This window comes from Nycticebus coucang, chromosome 9, assembly GCF_027406575.1.
Source record: "Nycticebus coucang isolate mNycCou1 chromosome 9, mNycCou1.pri, whole genome shotgun sequence".
Lineage (NCBI taxonomy): Eukaryota > Metazoa > Chordata > Mammalia > Primates > Lorisidae > Nycticebus > Nycticebus coucang.
In genome coordinates this window covers 53,316,089-53,335,344 of record NC_069788.1, presented here as the reverse complement: position 1 = coordinate 53,335,344, position 19,256 = coordinate 53,316,089, and the positions used below count along the sequence as shown (strand labels likewise).

At 37.3% G+C, this 19,256-nt stretch overlaps 2 protein-coding genes across 2 annotated transcripts; both read left to right on the top strand.

Annotated features, from left to right (window-relative positions):
- Positions 1 to 9,692: 9,692 nt before the first annotated feature.
- On the top strand, positions 9,693 to 10,466 carry H1-4 (H1.4 linker histone, cluster member). The gene has a single exon (XM_053601470.1). It carries the CDS (start codon positions 9,754 to 9,756, stop codon positions 10,411 to 10,413), a length of 660 nt encoding a protein of 219 aa, XP_053457445.1. The 5' UTR covers positions 9,693 to 9,753; the 3' UTR covers positions 10,414 to 10,466.
- Positions 10,467 to 11,092: 626 nt separating this feature from the next.
- LOC128593462 (histone H2B type 1-M) lies at positions 11,093 to 19,181 on the top strand. The gene is made up of 2 exons (XM_053601484.1): positions 11,093 to 11,528; positions 18,794 to 19,181. Exon 1 carries the CDS (start codon positions 11,139 to 11,141, stop codon positions 11,517 to 11,519), a length of 381 nt encoding a protein of 126 aa, XP_053457459.1. The 5' UTR covers positions 11,093 to 11,138; the 3' UTR covers positions 11,520 to 11,528; positions 18,794 to 19,181.
- The last annotated feature ends 75 nt before the right edge of the window (positions 19,182 to 19,256 follow it).

Here is a 19,256-nt window from a genome sequence, read left to right as displayed (position 1 = left end):
ACTTCCCCAAATCCCTTTCCCATCTTTACCCTATTGGGATATTGGTAATCACTCTGTAAATTTCCCCCATGTGCAAATTAATAAATTTCTATGCCTTTTCTTGAATTAGTCTGCCTTTTGTGAGTTGATTTTTAAGTGATCCTCTAGAATATCTAGAGATTTTCCCTTAGACAATCCATAGTTAATAGTTGTATCAGGTAGGTTTTGGTAAATTATATAATCAACAGGATCTCAATCTTGGTAGATAACAATAAGAAGGGTTATTTCAGACCCAAACCGAATGTCTTTGGGAATCACCAATGGCTTTATTCCGTGTCTTTTTCATAGAGGGACCCAAGATGAAAGATGATACACATATAAAGGGATCTCATTGCTCTTAAAGTTTTTGCTGCAAAGTGGGCATATGTCACTTCCATCCATATTTTATTGACCAAAGCAACTCATATGTGAAGACTATTATAGATGTAGTAGAAAACAGTATTCCTCCCAGGGGAGGAATATTGTAAACCCTTATTAATAGGCGGTGATGTTTAGTACTCCTATAAAGGGCAAAATTGGGAGAAATGACACAATCAACTGCAATATTGTCATCTAAATTTTAGGCATGAGAAAATTGGGAAATGAAGTTTACTATATATCTTAAAGTCACCTGGTCATCTAGGTGATGGGACTGAGATTTGAAATAAAGTGGTCTATTCTCCAGAACTGTAACATCTATACACAAGGGTGGCCACAGTAATTCTAACTATCTAGTATGTACACGCTTGTGTAGTTCCATCCACAATTAGATAGGTCAGACCTATGGAGCTAACAGAATATTGTGACTTGGAAAGTCAGGTCAAAAAAGGTATTGTGACTCTTGCTTTGCTCTCTGTTGGATTTCTCATGTTAGGAGAAGACAGCTACCATGTGGTAAGACTTCCTGAAGCCCTATAAACAGTTTCATGTGCCTAGAAACAAAAGCCTTCTACTAATAACCAAGATCAACCTGCCAGGTAAGCCATCTGAGAATAAGCCATCCTAGCCCCATTCTTCAGCTTAAGTCTGCAGATGACTTAAGCATCAGCTATCTTGACTCCAATCTTGTCAGAGATCCCCAGTCAAAACCACTGAATTAAGTCCACTATGGAAATTCCTGACCCATGGTAACCATACGATCTAATAAATGTTTATTATTATTTAAAGTCACTAAATTGGGGATAATTTGTTATGCAGCAAGGGAGAACCACTCAAATCTGCTTAATCATTATGCCAAACTGACCCCACATGTGAATTAATGATCCTGTGTAAATAGATAATTCTTAAATTTACAAACCAGGTAGTCCATATAATGTAAGAAGAGTATAAAGGGGAAAGTAAAGGGATATTAAGGAAATAATTCTAGGAAGTATGATAGACAAAGAGAGAAACTGAAGAACTGAGAAAAGATACACAAATAGGTTGAATGCAATGTGTTTTCATTCATTGAACCATCTCTTCTAAAGATACCAGCAAGATTTTTGAATAAATAATTGGTGAAGAGATTGATTAGGAAAATGATTATGGGTACAATATTAAGGTTAATGGAAAGATAGTTAATATTTTTTCAAGGGGCCCTTTTGCTTTGATTAGAGTCAAAGTCTTACTTGCTTTGCTGCCTAGATAGAGTGCAGTGACATGATCATAGCTTTTATATACTCTAACTTCTGGGGTCAAGGGATCCTATCCTCCCAACTCAGCTTCCCAGCACCACATGCATAGAGAGAATATTTTTTATTTCTATAGAGATGGAGGTCTCACTATTTTGCTCAGGCTGGTCTTGAACACTTGGCCTTCACCAATCCTTCTGCCTTAGCCTCCCAAAGTAGTGGGATTATAGACATGAACCACTGCTCTCAACCTATCTAACTGTTCCATCCACAATTAGATAGGTCTGAACTATCTCTTTTGACTAAAGAGTAAATATGAAGACACGAGAGTAGATATACACACCCATTTTATATACTTAAATTCTACCAACCCAAGAAAGTACATCCCAATTCTTTCTCATCCCCAAATCTAACAACGTTTTACCTGCACCTTTTGTGAAGACCCTTCCTGCCTTCTGATTCCATAGGATTTTCCTCCTTGTATAGTGGAGGATAAGCCACTAACCCAGCTTTTATTCTTGAAACAATAATGTGTTCCTGGTGTTTCCACATGCTTCAATGTCCAAATTAAATTTATAACCGTTTAAGAGGTTTATTCTTTTCATATTTTTGGTTGTTTCTTTTATTTATTTATTTAGCTTTAGACCTATGTAGAATAATTTAATTCTGAGATTAAAGCTTAAAATATATGTGTGAGTTTGTGTGTATACATGCACACATTTATAAGACAAAATATTAAGATATAAAAATATGTATATATTACATAAAATATATAGAAAGATGAAGACCATCTTGTAAATTGCAGCCTATAACATAGTGTTCCTTCAATCTGCTGATGGTGACCCATCATCATGAAATCAATTTAGTTAGTTGTGATTAGCTTTATTACAATTAAAGAGAGGAGAAGAAAGGGAAAAGGAGGAAAGAGGAGAAAATGAGAGATAAGGAAATTTTATTTAAAGTGATACCTATTACTTTCTCTAACCTTCATTTTGTTAATATTTACGTAATGCATGAGTGAGTGTAAATGCATGATGTACATGTAAAATGTGTTTCTGTTCGTAGGTTATGGTTAAAAATATTTCTTTAAAAATAACTGGTCAGCTAAGAAATACATAAAAATAAACCCAAACCATTACTCTTTAGGCTACTCATTTTGTATAACAAAGTACTCCAAAACCTAGGGGCTTAAACAACCATTCAGTTATGCCCACAGATTCTGTGATCTGAGATTTAGATAGCGCAGAGTGAAGCTAGCTTATCTCTGTGCCATGATGTTTTGAGACTTCAACTGAGAAGACTTGACCACAGGGGACTGGAATCACCTGGAGACTCCTTTCACATTTCTGAACCTTGAACTAGGATTGTTCAGGAATCAGAATGGCTAACCAGATTGCCCAAACATATTCTCCACTCACTGCTTGGCTTTCTCATAGCACGGTGGCCTCAGAATCACTATAATTCTTATAGGACAGTTCAGAGATCCAAGCTTGAGAATTCCAACAAAATTAAATTAAATTTACCATAATATACAACAATAAGAATATCTGTGAGGAGTAGACAAGGTAAGTAAATAAACTGGGACACGTTTATAATCTTAAACAACAATGGAAATCAATGAACTTGAACTTTTTGCATCAACATAATACAGAGTGGATTCTATTGAGGCAGAAAAAGCAAAGCACAAGATCCTAAATACCCTGTGATTTCACATGTATAAATTTTTAAAACAGGACAAATTGAACCATAGGTGTATGGGTACATGTGTAAAGTTAAATTTATAAATTAAAAAAGAGAAACACTTTCAATGTAAGTTCAGATAATAGAATGGATCACAAGGTAGACACTATCGGGGTGTCTGGGATACTCAGCAGACATTTTTTAAAAAATAAACTTTATAAAAAATGTTAAAAACTTTACCATAATTTTAAGAATAAAATGTTTTCTAATCATAAGAAATCCATGCATATTGTAGAAATTGTGAAAACATTTAAAAGTTTAGACATAAGAATAAAAATACAGTAATTTGTATTTCCACCACTATGGAGAATCAATATCATACAGTTTCCACCTGCCTCATCTACGAAAAATGTTACAATATGGTGAAATACTAAGATAATTTTTTTAGAAAACTTTTTTTTTAACCTAAATTTGGATTTACCAAAAAGTGGTATAAATGGTAAAATTTTTTTTATTTCCTTCATCAGGCTCCCCTAATGTTAATGTTTTACAAAACCATATACAACTATCAGGAATAGAAATTAGACATTGGTAAAATATTAACTAAACTTCAAACCTGATCCAAATTTTTGCACTAATGTCCTTTTTCTGTTCCAGAATCCTATTTAGGATCCCACACAGAATACAGTCAATATTTTATTCTTAGTCTTGTATAGTATATAATAGTTCTGCAGTCTGTTCTTGTCTTTTATGATATTCACAATTTTATTTAATTAATTAATTTATTTTTTATTATTTCCAGATAACAGTCTCAAGCTGTCAACCTGGGTGAGTACCTTGGAGTCATAGCTCACGACAATCTCCAACTCTTGGGCTCAAGTGATCCTCTTGCCTCAGTTTTTCTATTTTTAGTAGAGACAGGATCTTGTTTTTGCTCAGGTTGGTCTCAAACCTGTGAGTTCAAGCAATCTGCCCACCTTGGCCTCCCAGAGTGCTAGGATTACAGGTGTGAGCCACTGCACCCTGCCAGACATTCACACTTTTAAAAAGTGCTGATCAGTTATTTTGAATAATGTCCCTCACTTTATATTTGTCTGATGTTTTCTCATCACTGGAATGAATTTGTGTATTTTAGCTAGAAAATGCCACCAAAATGATGAAGTGTCCTTCTCAGTGCAAGAAATTCATGATAAATATATATATTATTACATTATGATGTTTAACTTAGTTAAGGTTGTATCTGCTGAAATGTTTCAATGTAAACTTTCCTTTTGTAGCTATATTTTTCCTATCCTAGCTTTAGGAATCACCACTTTTCTAAGAAGTCACATTTCCTTTTACTAGACAATAGAACTAAAAAGCAAAGAGTGTGTAAAAGGTGTGTTAATTGATACTAGGTTGTCTCCACTTGTAGACCCACTCAGCTGGCAGAGCAAGAAGATGTATGTGTGTGTAAATCTATTTCTCCATCTGTATAACTGTAGTTTTTTTAATGAATTTATATTAATACCTCTGATTCCAATCTATCACCACAATGTTCACTTTATCCAAATATTTCTTTTTCCACCAATGAGAACACAGATTCTCATTATCTACAATATAATTTTACTTATTTGTTCAATTCTAATATGTTCAGAAAGTAGTGTCACAATTGATAATACATATTACTTTTACCGTATGTGCCGTTAAGAAAGTATCTAGCCACATAATATGAAAAATAGAGACATATGTGGTTGTATGTGTGTAATATATATATGCAAATGTGTACACACACATATACACGCACTGTACTATCTAGACTATGGTGTGAATATATATACACACATATATATAGTCTTTTTCTCTTTAACCTTACAATCTACAGCCAATATTGTTTTCCAGTTACTTAACTGTTATCTTTTTCAAGCCCTTCAATGTTACTATGTTATTAATTTGTTATTAATTTCATACAGTTTGGTTCATTTGTTAGTGCTTGTATTCCATTTTTGATTTCTCCATTTCTATTGGTTTTAATAGTTTATTTAGTAGTTTCTTTTGCTGTATATAAAACATTACCACAGTTATAAGAATCAAAATTACACTAAGCGTTATACTAAAAAAACTCACTCCCTTCTTGCTACCTGCCATCCTCTTCCTATTCCTCCTTCTTCCCACCCTTTTTTATTCTCACCTACTTTCCATAAAGAGCCAATCTTTCTAGTTTTTGGTTTATCTTTCTTATATTTCCTTTGTTATAAATGAAGAGAAAATTGTATGTTTTCTAATGTCCTCTTATTTCTGACACAGGGGTATCATGCTTTGAATATTCTTTTGTATTTTGATTTATTACTTAAATATATCCTGGAATTCACTGTATATCAGTTCATAGAGGTTTTCCTCATTTTTGTACATATTTCTCCACTGGGTGACTGTGCCCTAATTTATTCGATCTCTTACATGTAGACACAAAGGTTATTTTCAATATCTCATAGTTTCAAACAATGCTGCAATAAATAACTCTGGGCAGGTAAACAGCAGTTTTAATTGTTGACTTAAAATTTTTTTTTTGTCTATGATAGTCTATAGTCCCCTTGTCTAGCGTAAAGCACCTTTTTTCCAAACTCTATATGTAATAAAGCAATCATGATAACTATTTAACATGTTAGATCATGATATTTAACATGTTAAAGCAGCAAAGTCCAGAATACAGTGTTTGGAACCTAGAACCACAGAGTAAAAGGAAGCAAGCACAATCTTGTCTTTTCTTTCAACTTTTCCATAAATCTTGTTGTTTCACCTAACACAGTTGTTGTTATGCCCAAAATAAAAATTATCAGACTGCCCCCCATTTTCTATCACTTAGGGTTCCTTAGAGGCTTGAAAATGTTAATGATAGGAAATTACTTTTTTTTAGCTTATTAATGAATAACAAACCAATCTGAGAATATTTCATGACTACAAAAACTCAAGAAATTGCATGAGGAAGACATACTACCTACTCTGCACATTTGAGACTACATAGTAAGAAATGTCTTTCACTCAGGGACTTAGCCCACAAAGAGTTGTGAATGTAACTAAAACTGCATGTAATGAAGTCTAATATTTTCTATTCTATTCTACTTTATTAAAAAAAGAAATATTTTAGCCTTGCCCAACTAACTTCATTTCACAAATTTTCTTTTTTTTTTTTTTGTAGAGACAGAGTCTCACTTTACTGCCCTTGGTAGAGTGCCGTGGCGTCACATGGCTCACAGCAACCTCCAGCTCTTGGGCTTATGCGATTCTCTTGCCTCAGCCTCCCGAGCAGCTGGGACTACAGGCACCCGCCACAACGCCCGGCTATTTTTTGGTTGCAGTTTGGCCAGGGCTGGGTTTGAACCCACCACCCTCGGCATATGGGGCTGGCGCCCTATCACTGAGCCACAGGCGCCGCCCCATTTCACAAATTTTTAATGCTTGTTCAGACCTGCACTCTGGAAAATGCTGTTATGCTTTGAAGTCAGACCTATGTGAACTGGACTTAGAATGTATCTCTTACCAATAGTATTCTAAAAAGGATTCTTTAACCTCTGCACATCCATTTCCTCCAGTGTAAAGATGCTGTCTATAACAGGATTGTTGCACTGACTAAGAAAGAATGTAAGAAACACGCAGTAGCCAACAAATGGAAGAGATACTTATTAATCAGAATGTTAAAAATAAGATACAGAGTAGAGATTCTATAATAGAGGATTCAAGTAGTCTACAGTTAGTCAAGGTTCAGTCCACTCTCTGCGGATGGAAAATAGTTAATCATTGGGTGCTTAACTTTACTCTCCTTTTTCTGTCTTGAGCCCACCACAGAGTCCAGTCAAGTGTGAATTCTAATGAAGTCAGTGCCCCCATCCTCTCAACATGTGGACATAACCAGCATGGACATCTTTTCCAACATCTCACAGGCAAGCCCAGAAATCCATGAGAGCACTCATATGTCAAGAAACACTTTTTCCCGTAACAAAAAAAAAAAGAAAGAAACACTTTTTCCCTGCTCTAGTGAGAGCAGCAGTGGTTCTCAAACTTGATTGAGCATGAGAGTGGCATGACCATCTTGTAAATATTCATATTTTAAGGACCTAGTGGGGAGTTCTTAGATCAGAATCATCTGGAACAAGGCCTTGAAACCTATATTTAAAACATACACACATGGGTGGCACCTGTGGCTCAAGGAGTAAGGTGCTGGCCCCATATACCAGAGGTGACGGGTTCAAACCCAGCCTTGGTCAAACACACACACACACACGAACATGCATGTATACACACATAGTGTTGATATAGCCAATCTACTGACAAATCATTAAGAAAGTCAAACCTTTTGATACTCTTCCTATTTAATCACAAAGAAGTGTCAAATGCTTGATTGCCAATTCTCAATGTCTCTTTTAAGTTAAATTATTTTATTTATCAGAAAACACAGCGTCATAGGGAGTAAGCAGAGGTTATTTGAAAGATTCCAGAATCTGGAAAGTTTAAGTCTTTCCAAGAAGTGAATATTACATAGGATAAAGAAGGAGGCATTTGAAGGCAAACTTCAGTCATTTAAAGGAATAGTTTTGGTCATCATTTAAAAATGGGTATATTTTTACCATTTTGGAATCAAATGCCCACATACAAATTCCCTCATCTGTTTTGGAAATTTATCCACCTTTTTTATTTCAATAAATATCAAAGGTATATATATTTTGTACTAGTGCGCACAAGTTAAATTGAACATGTTTAAATATCATGGCTTAAGAAACATTGATCTTACATCACTTTTATACCAAATTCAGCATTAATTTAAAAAGCACTATTTTGAAACACATTCATGCTGTATCATACTTTTGCATTCTCTTCACTTTTGTAGTAGGGTTTGTTTCTGTGGAGAAGATTTGAGAAAATGGAACTAAATTTTGAAGTGATATATAAATACCATGTTACTATAAGCTACATCCACAGAAGCATAATATCACCTTTTAGCAGGGGGCAAAATTGTATTTTTGCCTCCTTAGAAAGTGGCTTGCAGTTTTTAAAAGACAATTCCAGCCAGATTGCTTTTCAAAAATAATTTTTCTATTGAGATTTGATTGCCAATTTATACTCTTCTGGGACAACTACCTAAGCAAACCCATTCAGACATCGTTCAAAACATGTCTTTAGAGGGCAATTACTTAGCTTGAACAGCCTCTCAAAGCTCTACTTCAAGATGGAAATTTGAACTTTTTATTTAATCCCTCCATGTCACTTATTTTTCTTTTTATGGAGCTCTGGGAAACATTGGGCCATAATCTTCCTAGAGATTAAAATCATGTATGGTGAGTGGACTAGTCATCCATCAGCTATTCACTAGTAACAAGGTCTGTGTTCCCCCTAATAATGGGAATAGATATGTTAAATTTAAAGTTCTTATTTATTTTCCCTTATGATCATTGTTTGTGTTTCAGCTCTAACTAGTATATTACAATTTGGTCCTGAAGCATATGCTAAAAGCACTCAGCAAGGCTGCACATATATTCTTTAAAGTAAACTGTACCTCCACTTCCAGTGACTTTATGGATATCAAATTTGAAAATTAATCCTTTAAAATTTTTGTATCCTGAGTATGTTTTGGACTCCCCTTCCCACCCAAATACCCTGAAATCAAGGTATCTCAACCCCATGGAGCAGATTGTCCAGAGGAAGAGAGAAGCAACCGCCCCGCCCCCAACCCTTGGGAGTAGAAAGGGAAAGAATTATCCAATAGAATTATTTAAAAATTTAGATGTAGTGGACATAAATAAAGCCATAGCTGCATAGATTAATGTCCCAGGGGCCCAAAATTTAACCCCAAATAGGCAATAATTTGTTTGGCATTAAACTAAACCAGTTTGATGAACTCAAATGCCCTCGGCTCAATAGGCAGGACTCTCTGAGGAGCCTGTGTTACTTCCCTCACTTAAGCGAAGATTTGTAATAAAAATCTTAGTGCCAGTGACATGTTTTTTTGACATATAAGAAGCTAAGCACTTGGAGAATCATATTTGAGAGGTCATAAAACTCTACAGTTAAAGATCGGTTTATAATTTACGAAGAAAATAGAAAGTTTTGTTTCTCTGAGTTGAAATTTGTGGAGCACGGCAGGAAATATTGCTAGTTTCTGGCACAAGGTTTTGTGCTTTCATCATAATTTGAGTTCTGCGTGAAGCCTGAGGGTTCGGGGACCTTTATCTGAGAAAAAATGGGTAATTCGGTGTATAGAATTTTGATATTTTTGGCTTTTTTTGAGGTGTAACAAACACAACTCGGGATCCGAGAGGACACTCTGTGGCTGCCAGCGAGGCGGGCTGGACAGCGCACCAATCACGGCGCAGCTCCGCCCTATATAAACGGGCGGGCGCAGCGCCGCGGCCTGAGTCCCGGCCAGTGCCTCTGCTTCCGGCTCTAATTGCTCCCCTTCACGCCCGCCTCCAATATGTCTGAGACTGCGCCCGCCGCGCCCGCCGCTCCGGCCCCTGCCGAGAAGACACCCGTGAAAAAAAAGGCCCGCAAGGCTGCAGGTGCGGCGAAACGCAAAGCGTCTGGACCCCCGGTGTCTGAGCTCATCACCAAGGCTGTTGCCGCCTCCAAGGAGCGTAGTGGAGTGTCTTTGGCTGCGCTCAAGAAGGCGCTGGCGGCCGCCGGCTATGACGTGGAGAAGAACAACAGCCGCATCAAGCTTGGTCTTAAGAGCTTGGTGAGCAAGGGCACCCTGGTGCAGACCAAGGGCACAGGCGCCTCGGGTTCCTTCAAACTCAATAAGAAGGCAGCTGCCGGGGAAGCCAAACCTAGAACTAAAAAAGCAACTACAACCAAGGCCAAGAAGCCGGCAGGAGCGGCAAAGAAGCCTAAGAAGGCAACAGGGGCAGCCACCCCTAAGAAGAGCGCCAAGAAGACCCCAAAGAAGGCGAAGAAACCAGCTGCAGCTGCAGGAACCAAAAAAGCAAAAAGCCCTAAAAAGGCGAAAGCAGCCAAGCCGAAGAAGGCGCCTAAGAGCCCAGCGAAGGCCAAAGCAGTCAAACCTAAGGCGGCTAAACCAAAGACCGCCAAGCCCAAAGCAGCCAAGCCAAAGAAGGCGGCAGCTAAGAAGAAATAAGTCCTTTGGCCAACTGTTTAGACGCTCAACACAACCCAAAGGCTCTTTTCAGAGCCACCCAACTATCAGTAAAAGAGCTGTTACACTTTTGGACTAGGGGGCGTGGCTGGAAGAATGCCACTACGGAGGGGGCGGGCCTCCAGAGAAGTGTGACAGTTCCGGTGGGCTTTCGTGTATTTACTTAGTAACTTCACCCCTTGGGTTTAGCGCACAATCGAAATGGAGAATATCCTGTCCTTTTAGAACATTAGCAAAAAAAGGGAAAGCACGTGAAACAGCCACCCAAACTATTCGTTAAAGCATCTAAACATTTACTTACAAATGAAGGCTGTCTATCACCCAATTGGATATTCCGGGGTTCTAAGTTCAAAATATCACCTGTGGATGTGTCTGGGAATAGAGTACTAACTACACAGAATTCTGCAGACTAGCCGACTGTTCTTTGAAATGCACCAGTCGGCTAGGAGAGACCTATTTATAGCAGCTTCGGGTAGTCTAGCCTGAGCTTTCTGATTGGGTTAAAGTAAAGTAAAGAAAGGGCCAATGAAAAGATAGAAGTTTAAGTGTCGTTTGCTTTGGCTTTTGTGACGACACGCTAAAGTTCATCCAATCACAAACGAAATCTTATTGACCTCATTTGAATACCGCGTCTATAAATGAACGTGGCCTTGGAGGGGTGAATTATTTTCCCTGGTCTTTGCAGCTACCTAGCTTTTGACGTTACGATGCCCGAACCTACGAAATCGGCTCCTGCCCCAAAGAAGGGTTCTAAGAAGGCAGTGACTAAGGCACAAAAGAAGGACGGCAAGAAACGCAAGCGTAGCCGAAAGGAGAGTTACTCTGTGTACGTATACAAGGTACTGAAGCAGGTTCATCCCGACACTGGTATCTCCTCTAAGGCTATGGGCATCATGAATTCCTTCGTCAACGACATCTTCGAGCGCATCGCGGGTGAGGCTTCTCGCCTGGCGCATTACAACAAGCGCTCCACCATCACCTCCAGAGAGATCCAGACTGCCGTGCGTCTGCTGTTGCCGGGGGAGCTGGCTAAGCACGCGGTATCCGAGGGCACTAAGGCTGTCACCAAGTACACCAGCTCCAAGTAAACCTGCCAAGTAAGCGTCTTTACACCCACCCCCAAAGGCTCTTTTAAGAGCCACGTAAGTTTTCAACAAAATGAGTTGTAATTTTTTCACTTAAGGGGTTCTTGGATTTCTCAATACCTAATTTTAATTAAAACTGTTAGGACTCTAAACATGTTGACATTGTGTGGTAAATAACGTGTAAATTACGAGAAATAACAATTGCTACCAGAACCGTACAAGTGTTAGGGAATCAAGATGCTAGTATAATTTGAAGATGGTCATTTTAATGAATAGCTCCCTTTGTGTAGAGGTCTCCAAATTGATCGTGATGTTGATCCAAGGCCGGTGACTACTAACCCTGAGCACAAAAGAGAAAGCTCTGACGAATTCCTTGTTTCAGTTTGTTTTTCCTTTAAAAATTTAAGTCTTTTTCCAAATTTCTTAAAATAGTAATACTGTAAGGGGAAAAAAAGGTGGAGGTAGAGTGAGTTTTCACAGAAGTATTACTAAGTTTTTTGGTTTGCTCGCTTTGCATTTGGGCCACTTTTGTGTCGGACGCGTTGAGTAGGCTAAATGGGAGCGAGGAAAAGGAAACAAGTCTTCGAGATGAGATGCCTTCAAATTATCAACTGTCTTAGAAAATTTTCTAATTTATAGTTTTGTTTTAGAAGCATTCAGTTTAAGAAATACTCTGGGTAATCAATCAGAAAAGTCCAATCTGCGGTTGGGAGTCACCTGAACACTGAGGTCCCCTTTGCAAATGTGGTTCGCCATCTCCTGTATGCTCCTGAGTGCCAAGGACAAAAGAAAGTAATAAAAAGGAGAGGAAAGCTGCTTTTGATATAATGTGGCTTCTGCTGTACAAAATTGGATGATGGTATAAACTTTTCCCTATGGGGGAATGGATGACAATGGGGGGGAAAGACATCTAGGAGACGAGAGAGCTGAGAGGGAGTGGCCAGAATTAAAAAAGGCAAAGCTTCAGATAAAATTGTAAGATGGAAGGTTAGGCTTGGAGTGAGAGGCTCGCTGAGAAAGAATTTAGGTGATGTGTAATAATTGATGGAAGAGTGACCTTAGAAATCTTTGTGTTCTTAGGCCTTCACAAACAGGAATTTATGGATTGTGGGATAGATTTTTTATATGGCCACCATGGTACCTGGAAGGACAACTAAAAAGCCTGCATATTTTTTAGATTCTTAATGGTAATGAAATGTCGCTAAGAGAATAAGGAACATGGGGACTTGGCCCGTGTGACAAGAGAAGCACTAGCTTTTACCCAAACCTTCACTTTGATTTTAGAGTGTTGTATGGAAACTGACCAGAGCGTGCAGCCTGATAAATCTTTTCAGGTAAAGCTGAGACAGCAGACCAAAAACTACCTTCCTCAGGAAAGAGGGATGAGCTAGAAATAAAAACGCTCACTGTCCACAGAATGATAGCAGGAAAAGAGCTCTGAACCTGGGTGCTTAGCCAGGTAAATTTCTGCCACAGAGGTTTAGATTACAAGCCAACCTTGACGCTTACTAAGAATTCAGGAATATCCGGGACTGGTTTTGTGCCACTGAACTCCTAGTAGAAGCAAATAGAAGAATCATTAGAGGAACAAGATTTATTTTAGGCCTCCAAAATGCCCCCAGATAACCAATGAGCAGCTTTGCATTCAAATTAACATCATGAAACAAGGAAGTACAATCAAGAAAAATAAGAGCAACAAACAATGGGGGGAAATATTTTAAAAGAGAGAAAGATACAACCTTTTAAATACTAACTTTAGTGACCAAAAAAAAAAAAAAAAAACCCCAAACAGTTAATAAAACATGTTGAGGGACTAAGGAAATACAAAGTGTGGCCACATAGATTTAAGTAAAAATCCTAATAAACCTACGGTGCATCTTAGAATGGGTACAGGTGAAACTTACTAAATGCAGAATACAAATGTCTACATACAATAACTAAGAAAATGCCATGAAGGCTACGTTTAACAGTTTGATGAGATTATTTCAGATTGTATATCAACAGCACATTGTACCCCTTGACTGCACTAATGTAGATAGCTATGATTTAACAATAAAAAAAAAATTAAAAAAACTAATAAAAATTTTAGAAAATAAACATGTAATTAATTATATCACAGAATTAAAAGCTTGTTGGATGGGATTAACAACTAGTTTGACCTAGGAGAAAAACTTTAATGAACTGTGCAACCAGATCTTAAAGACATGTCCAAAATGCAGAAAGAAAAATGTAAAGATAAGTTTTAAGAGATTTGAAATTAGTAGTAAAATGATCTCACCTGGAACTATTCATAGTACAACAATAGAGGATGATGCAAATGTGATTCTTAAAAGATGATGGCTGAGAATTTTCTAGAATTGATGAATTCATTTAATTAATAATTTAAATAGTGATAAAATAATAGAACAATTAAAATGATACAACAAAAAGGGGGTCACTATATGACACTGAATTAAGCTCTATTTTTTGTTACTACAAATGTAATATTGACACGTGGTATCAGATTAAGGCACTGTTTGAAATTCTTCATGTAGGAGGATAGTTGAGCAATTAATTACTTACATCTATTTTTAACCTAGCTATCAAATCTATTAATCTTAATCAATATTTAATATACTGTCTTGATTTTGATAACATATACTATTATTACCAAATAAAAATATTGGATACTCTTTCCGATAACTGTCACTTTTATCATCTTACTGTGTTAGTACAGCCGCAAACAATATGCCATAGTAGACATACTAACCATTGTCTTTTCCTCCTTGTCATAGAAATGGCTTTGGTAATTCATGGTCAATAATAATGTCTGGGTGTTTGTGTGAGTGTGTATGCGCACAAGCACACATAGATGTAAGTGTATGTTGTATTAGGTAGTTTCTTTCTAATTATGTGTTAAGAATTATTATTAGAAATTATTTATGAAATTTATCCAGTCACTTTTTGGCATCTGATGAAATCATATGCTTTTTCTTTTTTAACCTGTTGCAATGAAGTATAGATTTCTTACTGTTGACCCATGCTTTCGTTCCCAGGCCTAATCTTATTTAATCATGTTATGTTATTATCTCAAATAATGGCTGGATAAATTTTGTTAATATTTTAAAAGAATTTTTTCCCATTTCTATTCATATAATATCATTCTATGATTTTCTCTTTGGGGCTTACCTTTCGTAGTTAAGATTTCATAGTTAGGATTATGTAGGGCGGTGCCTGTGGCTCAGTGAGTAGGGCGCTGGCCCCATATGCCAAGGGTGGCGGGTTCAAACCCGGCCCCGGCCAAACTGCAACAAAAAAATAGCCGGGCATTGTGGCGGGCGCCTGTAGTCCCAGCTGCTCGGGAGGCTGAGGCAAGAGAATCGCGTGAGCCCAGGAGTTAGAGGTTGCTGTGAGCCGTGTGACGCCACGGCACTCTACCCGAGGGCGGTACAGTGAGACTCTGTCTCTACAAAAAAAAAAAAAAAAAAAGAAAGAAAGGATTATGTAGCCTTATATAATTAATTGTGGAGTGCTCTATTATCTATTACTTTGTAAAAAGTTATCCCCAAACTGAAAAGCCTACATTAATGAATATTCAATACCTCAATTTCTGGTTTTTTTTGTAGAGACAGAGTCTCACTTTGTTGCCCTGGTAGAGTGCCGTGGCATCACACAGCTCACAGCAACTTCCAACTCCTGGGCTTAGGCGATTCTCTTGCCTCAGCCTCCTGAGCAGCTGGGACTACAGGCGCCCGCCACAACGCCCGGCTATTTTATTTTTTGTTGCAGTTTGGCCGGGGCTGGGTTTGAACCCGCCACCCTTGGCATATGGGGCCGGCACCCTACTCACTGAGCCACAGGCACCGCCCAATACCTCAATTTCTTTGGGCCAGGAATCCAGAAGTGACTTAGCTTCTGGATATGGGTGGATATGGTTCAGGGTCTTTCTTGAGGTTGAAGTCAAGATGTAAGCATAGGCTTCAGTCATCCAATTCTTGACTATAGCTTCAGGATTCCCATTTAAGATGGTATACTGGAATATCTCACAGTTTGTGCTGGCCATTGGCTGAGAACTTGCCCCTGAGAGGTCTATCTTCAAAACATACCAACTGTCGTCCCTTAGAAAGAGAAAAAAGAGATGGAGGGAGTGGGAGGAATAAGTCACAGTGCTATTTGTGAATAAGCTTCGAAAGACACACAATTGTGCTACATTCTATTAATTATAAGCAAGTCACTTAAATCTGGCACATACTCAGAAGGAAAAGTAGAGTCCACTCTTTCACTTATGTTCAGAATTCATGAACATATTTTAAAACAACTATATCATTTTTTTAATGGTTGAAATACTTGAATGTAAAAATATTTGTGCTTTAAAGAATAGGTAGAAATTGTCCATTAAATCACTTGTATTTGTTTAAATAACAAACCTTTAAAAATTCCAACAATTTAGGCTGCAAGAGACAAAGGCCAATAAAATCCTCAAGTGATTCCTTGATAGAGTTTTTCCCAAAATTGCAAAGGACAAAATAGTGCCTCTTCAATTTATATAAAACATTAGCCCAGCACGTAGCAAGTAGTTTAAAAAATTGAATGTACTGACTTAATTCATCTGGGAAATCCTAAACTAATTTAGCAATTTGTAAATCAATTCTTTGATGCATGATTATTGTTAGAATGTCCAACAAATATGTTTGACCTTTTGAAGCAAAAAACAAATTTAAGCAGAAAAATGCTTATAATAAAAATTATAATCTCAGAAAATACTGTAGATTATGAAAACATGAAACAATAATATGGAAAAACAAATTCATGAAATTTAAACTTTAAAAATTAAGCTATATTAATAATTGAATGTATAAAATTTAAGACTAATAACTGAGTAATAGTAAAAAATACAATGCACAGTATAAGTCAAGAGATTAAGAGTTAGTAGAGGGAGGTAAAAGGGGCAGAAACTGAGAAGAATTCAATCATAAAGGATTATGATTAAGGAGGTTTTTGAAATGTGTCAAAATTCCCTAGTAAATTGTAACATGGCTATTGCTCAGTATTTATTTGTAAATCAGCTTATTCAAGAGGTAATCATGGAACGTCTTTGGGCTAGGCATTGGCTTGGGCACTGGAGATAGATCCAGAGAGCTAAGGTGACCCTGGACCCGCTTCAGTCAAGGACAGAGACTTAGCTAATTGCTTTCATTTTTCTTTCTATAAAAAAAAAAAAAATTCATACTTGGAAATCTTAAGGAAAGTGAACGGACTTGGACTCACGTGAGGACTATATAACTGATTGTATTAAGGCAAAAAATAGTAATATCAATATTATTTTCTTTACATTTGACCATGTTCTGGCTCGGCACCTATAGATCAGCAGCAACGGCACCAGCCACATACCCCAAAGCGGGCGGATTCAAATCCAGCCAAGGCCTGCCAAACAACGACAACTACAACCAAAAAATAGCCGGGCATTGTGGCAGGTTCCTGTACTTCCAGCTACAGGGAGGCTGAGGCAAGAGAGTCGTTTAAGCCCAGGAGTTGGAGGCTGCTGTGAGCTGTGATGCCACAGCACTGTATCCAGCACAACACCCTGAGACTCTGTTTCAATAAATAAATAAATGAATAAATAAATTTGACCATGTTCAGCTATACTTCATAAATACAAAACAGTATTTTATAAATATTACAGCCACATTATGCTACTTTTTAGAAAAAGAAAGAGGAGCATGAGGAAGAAGAAGGCGAGAGAAATTGATAAGGGCTCAGAAAAGGAATAGAAGAAACAAATTATTACTATAAAAGGGATGGAGGGAAAGAGTTTAGAGACCAAATAGTGCCTACGGTAGAAAGTAAGAGGAAAAAGACCGAGAGAGAAAGGAAAAAGAGAGGAAAGGTAAATAGACCTTTTTATACATTTGATGTCTCAGCTGAGTGTAATACTTGTTCACGTAGTAACTGAAATACCACATTTGTTGGGTTTGGGGTTAAGAGGATTAATTAAAGTGTCATCACATATGAGAGGTTTTTCTCTGACCAACAAATAAATATAAAATGGTATCCTTCTATTCCCATTTTTAACTTTCTCTACTCACACTTCTTCATTATACTTGGCATTAACGTAAATTTATTTTTTGTTTGCTTCCCCATGCCATTCTCAGGACTGTAAGATCCATAAGGGCAGGGAATTCCTCTTTTTTTGCTGCTGTCTCCCTAATGCCCAAGGCTGCTCTGGGCACACAGCAGACTCAAAAAAGTATTTTTAACATGACCTAATTAATTACTTAAGGAATTAAAGTGCACATATGTGTATAACAACAGGAATACAGTCCAGGGCTTAGTTGTCAAAATGGTTCAATTGGATAATTTAGACTTTCTGGTCTTAGTTCCTCATCTACACAAAGATGATGTTGATAAGAGTAGATCCCCTCCGGGTGGCGCTTGTGGCTCAAGGAGTAGGGCACCGGTCCCATATGCTGGAGGTGGTGGGTTCAAACCCAGCCCTGGCCAAAAAAACAAACAAACAAAAAAAACAAACAAAGAGAAGATCCCTTCTTAAAGTTGTTTTAAGGATTGAGATAGTTCATGTAAAAGTACTTAAAATAGGAATGGACACATAGTAAGTAGCTAATAATAGCTAGCAGTTATTATATAAATGTATTTTTTTTCTGTGTTAAAATGAAAATCAGGACCCATGTGGTGGCCCAGACCTGTAATCCCAGCACTTTGAAAGGCTAAAGCAGATGAATTACTTGAAGATGGGGGTTCGAGACCAACCTGAACAAGATGGCAAGACCCCTGTCTCTACAAAAATTCTAAATACTTTAGATAGGATTGGTGGTACGGGCCTATAGTCCCAGCTCCTTCAGAAGCTGAAGCAGGAGGATCACTTGAGCCTAGGATTTGGAGGTTGCAGTGATCTACAAGTGTGTCACTGTACTCCAGTCTGGGTGACAGTGAGACCCTGTCTCAAAAGAAAAAAAATTAAAATCAAAGTGTACAAATATTTTCAGGTCAAAAACTAGAAGGAGACAAGAGTTTCTGACTTATTTGAATTCCATCCAAGAAAATTATTTGGGGGATGTGAAACAAAGATCATATTCAATGATATCTCTTGACTATTCATGATTTGAGCAATTATCTGTTAATGCTAAAAACTACTAAACTGTAGGTAACACTGAAGCAGAGAGTCCTGATAGTACGTTATACCAGCACATAAAAAAGGACCGTTTTCTTAATATAGTGAATATTAGAGCTGATAACAAAATGACACCTAACAAATAAATGCTTTTTATTTCTTTAATCAGGGGAGAGATACATATGCAGAGAAGAAATGAACATAAAATAACTGAAAACATGAAATGTATTCATAGAAGTTAAGAAGTATGAAAGTCTGATCTGCCTGAGAATGACTAGTGTCTGTATCCGATCCAAATCCAACCCATCTTGGTTTCCTGCAGACTGACTCATCAAAAAGAGATCATTACCTGAGTGGGAGAAATTAAACAAGGTCTTTTAGCTTTCTCATTTTATTTTTTAAGTTACAGAAATAGAATCTACTTCTGTACAGACCTAATTATGGGTATTCATTATTTGCCATGGACTATCTTTGCAAAGAAAAATCTGAATGAGAGGATGGTAGAAAGTCTGTAAATATTAATAATTAATAAAATCTGCAGAGAATTTGGAATTCTGCATTCATTGTTGATTCAAATCTTTTTCCTAAAGTCTTCCTTTTTTAGACATCTACCTAGGTACCTGTTTACCTAT